Source organism: Lucilia sericata, unplaced genomic scaffold (genome assembly GCF_015586225.1).
Source record: "Lucilia sericata isolate MDLA Ls3-8-SP2 unplaced genomic scaffold, ASM1558622v1 Contig000242F_arrow, whole genome shotgun sequence".
NCBI lineage: Eukaryota > Metazoa > Arthropoda > Insecta > Diptera > Calliphoridae > Lucilia > Lucilia sericata.
This window is the reverse complement of record NW_023994269.1, coordinates 467518-473852: the sequence shown is the minus strand read 5'-3', so window position 1 is coordinate 473852 and position 6335 is coordinate 467518. Positions and strand designations below refer to the sequence as shown.

Sequence of the window (6335 nt, the reverse complement as noted above, 5' to 3'; positions counted from 1 at the left end):
CTATTTTCGTAATATTTACAAAAATTTCGTGTATAATACGAAATATTATTTAATAAAACCCTTTTCTATTTTTACGAAAGTACGAAAACCTTTCGTAATATTTTTTTCTTAAATTTTAGCGTAATTAAACATAATGATATTAATTATATTATGATTAAATAAAACTACAACATTTTTATAAAATGTAAGAAAAAGTATAATATTATTCACGAATTATTTTCATAAAAAAATTAAAAATTAGTGTGGAAAATAATTTTGAACTAAAATTAGAAAAATTACTTTAAAATGAACAAAAATGTTTGCATAAATTAATATTTCGTAAATTTTACCATATTTATTCAAAATTCCATTTTTTCGATTTACGTAAATTAATTTTTTCAAGAATATTTTGCATTATACTAAAATATTTCGTAAAATTTCGTATATATTACGAAAGAATTTCGTGGTGCGAAACAACGAACGATTCGAACAATGTACGACATTTTTCGTATATTTTAGGCATGGATTTTTTTCAGTGTATGTATGTACGTAAGAAGTATATTCAACAGTATTTATCAAATAAAAAATCTAAAAGGCTAAAACTAAAACCAATAGGAGATTTACATTAAATGTTGATTTTTTTAGCACCTTTAGCACAATCCACAAAGGTCATGCTAAGGTACGGTTTTACAGTTCTCAATAAGGGGAGAAAATTACTTAAGACTGAAAATTTTACACCAATTTCAAACTTAACTATAACTTGTTACCTTAGGAAGAACTTTAAAGTCCAGTCTTACTCCTTACGGCAATCCAAATAGGATGGTTTGAGTATGATCAATAACATACTCAAAAGTGAATATCTTCTTAAGAATTTAACAGTTGAGAACATAGTTGGCTACAAAACCTAAAACCTGTACGAATTTTTATATCTGAAATTATACAAACTACTTTGATTCCTGTTCAAATAAAATATTTTTTACTAAAATATTCTGAAACATGCTCTAAACCCATTTACATATACATATGTATTACGAATATAAAGCTTTATAATTGTAAGACGCCCCTTGTAGATATACATATATATATATATATATATATATATATATATATATATATATATATATATATATATATATATATATATATATATATATATATATATATATATATATATATATATATATATATATATATATATATATATATATATAGTATAGTATAGTATGATACTCTACACCAATTATTAACATTAAATGTGATTTTTTTTACAATAAAGCATTTGCCTCAAATATTATCTTAGTTCCGATGTTTTAAGTAAGTTATAGACGAATTTCGTATATATCCCCTTTTAAATTAATAAAATTATCCATTGTACGATCCCGATAAAATTTGGTGCATTGATTTATATTTATATAATATTTATTTCATCGCTATATTAGTGTTTGCAAGTAAATTGTGGACATTCACATCATTTTCTGAAGGGGGAAGGTGTCAAAATCAAAATATCATTACGAAATTTGGCAAGGTCATCAATGCTTGTATAATACATTGTTCTTTGCAGCTTTTTATCATGATATATTTTACATAATTATGACCTCAAAATCCCTTTTCGGGGGTTCTGTTGTATGAGGCCAAGGTAAAATAATGCACATATTTAATAGGCTTCGTCCAAAAGCCAGATGGACGGACATGTCTAAGTCGACTCAGATTGGTGGGTATAGCACGAATATTTTTGTGCGTTACAAACATGAGCACAAACCCAATATACCCTCCCCACTACAACTTTCTAACGACAAAAAGTAGCATAATATGTAAAATTTTGTTGGTTTTAGTACTTTTTGTGTATAACTGTTTTAAATTGTTTGCTTGTTCCTACAAAAAAAAAACTAATTTTTCCTATGCAAGCATACTATGTATGTATATACGAGTACCACGTAAAATAATAGAAAAAATATATATCAACATCTAAATGTATGTATATACATTCATATCATTGGAATTACAACGGACATAACCAAGCATTTTTTTCTTTTATTATCTATGCAATATTCCGACATACATTATGTATACTGTATGTATATATCTATGTATATTCCCCAAAAACAACTACAATAACGAAATTTAAAAACATGGACCCTTTTTTATGTGTCTGTACATTCAAATATGTGTTCGTTGTTGTTGCTTCTGAAAATTTTTACCATAAATCGTCAAAACCTTAACCATAAACTCTCTAAACAAAAATTTACAAACCATGTCTGACTTTTGTAAAACAGAAACAACACAACCGTCACAAAGAGTTTTGTTCCATGCTTGGAACTGGCCTTCGTTTAATTTGAGGCTAAAAACAAAAATTGTATTTAAAATTACAACAACCCACCAAAATTATAACAACAAAAAAGGTAAAAATTCGTTGCAGTAGGTTACATTTATTTTTGTTGATTTATTTGTTGCTGTCTTTGGTTATTTTCACTACACGCCCAATCCACATTATATAGTAGAACATGTATCCATAACGGACTCTTATTTCCTTGATTTTTTTTATTTTAAATTCTATTATTCAGTAAGTGTGTGTGTGGAGCTGAAAGTCTTCAAAAGATACATTTATGAATTTTTTGCTACCGGAAAAGGAAATAAAGTGGTTTGTTTAACAATATGCGTTACTTTGGATAACAGAAAAAACGGCGGATTTTGTATTATGTAGTTTTATACAAGAAGAAATTAAATCAAAAAGACAAAATGTTTTTCTATTAAGACATGCTTTTTTCTATTTTGGATATACATATGTATACACAGATTAAATTTACTACAATTGGAAAATATATGATAATTAATTAAAAAAAAATTAGTAGTGGTTAATATTTTTTATTAGCTCAAACTAGTGTTAAGTTTTAGCCCAATCGGATAACGGGAACCTGTGCCGGAAATCGATTGAAAATTGTAAAATTGGGTAAATTATTGGATTTTTTTTTTTAATTTCTTTAAAAATTGTGCCATTAAAATTATATTTTCATAACATTTCGGTCAAATCTTATCTTATAAACCCTCTGGGACCGACGTGGATTTTTCTTAACGGATGAAATTTGCGCCAGGACACAAATTTTCAGCTCTACGGGTCAAAAACTGCCGGAATTAGAGAGGGCCTATGTTGGTCATACTGGCTTTTTTCAAATGAGTTTAACTTTTCACCTATTGGTCCTAGGAGTTTGTATAGCTATTTGTTCACTGTTTTCAAAACATTTTTTTTAAACGGAATACCAAAATTAATATACCCTATCTTATCTTTTTTTGATAGTGGATAGAAAAATAATGTACGAATCCACACAAATAAATATGAATGTTTAACAACCCTGTCTTGTGTCATTTTTTATTTATTTTCTCTGTACAACACTAAACAGCTGCGTTAATTTTTTCTCTTATTTTCCTATCATACTCTTTCTCATTGTACTTTTTTAGCTCTTCTTGTTTTGCTTGTATGATATATAAAGATGCCAGACTATTTTGTTTACTTTTCCTATAAAAACATTGCAAAGTTTTATAATATGTCTTACTACATATTTTGTGTTATATGTATGTAACATTTTTCAATTTTGCCGTGTTATTAAATACTGTGAAGCATAAGTTGTCGTTTTGTATTAAAAAAAAATCATATATAACAACTTAAATAGTTGGTTTACAAAAAAGATCTCGGAAAATATACTACTGCGTCAGTAGAATTGTAACAAAAATCACTTCAGTACCAAAGATTTGAAAGTGCCTTATTTTTTCCCATCTGAATATTTCAGCAAACTGTAGGGGAAAATCCCTCAAACTGGTAACACTGATTTTACAAAATATGTTCGTAAATAAAAAAAACAGATGATGACAACAAAGAAAAGTGCTTAAAAATCAAAATAATAATAAAATCTATTTTGATAAATAATCAAATTTTAAGTAATTTTATTTAAAAAACGTAAAATAAATTGAAAAATTTAATAGAAAGAAAAAAAATTGCATGCGTTAAAAATAAATTATCGTTCAAACAAATAAAATCATATGAAAAACAAACATCTTTTATGCAATTTTTTTGTGGCCGCGGACAAGCAAATTGAAGTGTTTCGTTTATTTCTAGTGTTTTAGATTAAAAAAATATAGTCTGCAATAAATTTATATCGTTTTATACCTATTCCCATTTTAAATTTAAATTGTGTTTAACTATGAATGCTAAAGAAATTTTAATGAAAGCCGTGCAATGTGACCAGGCGGGGCGCATATTAGAGGCACAAAATAACTATCAAGAAGGAATACAAATTCTAATGGAATTGGTTAATGGTAAATAGTTATACCAATTATAAAAATCACCTCGTTGTAGTATTGATTGGGAAAGTTAAAATTATTTGGTGTTCTTTTGTTATTGTGGTTCTCTTTGCACAGATGAAAACGATGTGGCCAAGAAAAAAGTTTTCTATGAACGCATTAAAGAGTACATTGATAGAGCTGAACAAATAAAGGAACGTGTTCGGAGGCATGTCTCACAAGGTGAATTAGTTTCTCATAATCCTATTGATGAAGACGCTACTGGCTACAGTTACAAAAGCCTATTTGGAAAATACATAACTGCCGATGTAAAGGAAGTCCTTATAGAAGAGCCATATCTTACAGAAAGATATCAGGTAAATTAATTTGCATTGACATCGTATTGATCATTTAATTACTGAACTGAATTCTGTATTTTAACAACTTTTTAAAGGTTTTTACCTTTCAAGCTATGACTGAAAGGGGCTTCCCTTATTTATTAATATCATAATAGCATCTTTTAATGCTTGTCCATTAGTCCGACTTACTCTGTAGGGATATCAAAAACATGTTTTTTGCTTTTAAGTCTAGCGATGGCCATTCGTTAGCTGGACCAAATTTAAAAAAGTTCGAATAAAGAATTCATTTTCTAATTCCTTTTTTTTTATTTAAAATTGCTTTATATTTTAATGAATTACCAATTCTTCAAACTCATTCCCTTAGCTTTAATTCCTATAATTAATTCTTAAAACTTTATTAATTCTTTCTCGCTTAGATTTTCTATACTTGTCTCATTTCGGAAACAAGTGAACCCACACAGTTTCGTTTAGTTGCGTTTTAATTATTTCTATTAGAATATTTATGTATATAACATTTCCTTAACAAAGGAAATAGAATTTATTGGCTCTAGAAAAATAAATAAATCAGATTCTAATTGTTTAAAATCATCCCTTTAATATCTTTTATAACTGTTTTATAAAGTCTAAAATAAATTTGTCAATTGATTAATTTTATTGTAATAATTTGAAATTGCTATTTACTTTTTCGATTGTTTTTAGTTTCAAAATTTAATAATATTTTTTGAATTATTGGTGAAACATAGTTCGGGTTTAACATTCATATCCTTGATAACTAAAACAGATCCTAAAAATCCTTCCAACCAACAACAAATACTCCAACAGATCAAGGGGGATTTGGCTAAACGTGGCGTTACATTAAGCATTAAATTTGAAAACTCCTTACATGATCGAAAAATAGTGTAAGTTTCTTTTAAATTATGTATTGGAATTTTGTATTTGCCTATTCAATTATTATTTTTTTAGTTTGAGTAATGGTTATATAATTAAAATTGGCCGAGGTCTGCACTTTTTTAAAGCCAACAATCCCTTATTTTCATTGGGACTAGGGGACTACGACTTTCGTAGATGTCTACAAACCGATGTGGATATTTGGCGTACTGGAAATATTTAAAAAGAGAGTTCCTTTTCAGTTTGTTCTTTTATTTTTGTAATTTAAAATAAGTAATTATCTATTGTTTTTAGAGTAATTTTAATGTATGTTTTGGTCAAATAAATGTAAATATTTTTTATACTTTTTATATTAATTCAAAAATATTTTTCTATATAATATAAAAAATTCTCAAATATTGCTAATTTTTTTATGTCATCATTGTTTATTGATTAAAAGCTTTATGGTCAACCGGTGGGCGCCAGTAGTATTACTCTTTTTGTTTAATTTTAAAAACAATGATATTTTTATGGAAATTGAATATGAGGTTGTGCTAAATTGCAAGTGTTTTAATTGTTAGGAAGGAATGATATGCAATTTTGATATCATGAAAATGGTCATTAAGAGGCGCTTTTATGGTGTATCATAAATTTTTATTTTTTAATGAAATTAAATAAATATATCATAAACCCCATTAAATTTCAAGGAAACATTTTTTTCGTTTTTCGAAATTCAATCTTAATCAAATTTTATTTAACTTTTTAGAAATGATATAAAAAATGACGTATAAAGTGTTATAAGCTTATGATATGGATATTATGTATGCCTTACCCCCATTATCTCTGTCTGGTTATATT

The 6335-nt window shown here is 26.8% G+C and overlaps 1 protein-coding gene across 1 annotated transcript; it reads left to right on the top strand.

Moving 5' to 3' along the window:
- Positions 1–4104: 4104 nt before the first annotated feature.
- LOC119602589 (MIT domain-containing protein 1) lies at positions 4105–5903 on the top strand. The gene is made up of 4 exons (XM_037954180.1): positions 4105–4287; positions 4390–4628; positions 5310–5509; positions 5574–5903. The coding sequence occupies exons 1-4, from the start codon at positions 4173–4175 to the stop codon at positions 5719–5721; spliced, it is 702 nt and encodes a 233-aa protein (XP_037810108.1). The 5' UTR covers positions 4105–4172; the 3' UTR covers positions 5722–5903.
- The last annotated feature ends 432 nt before the right edge of the window (positions 5904–6335 follow it).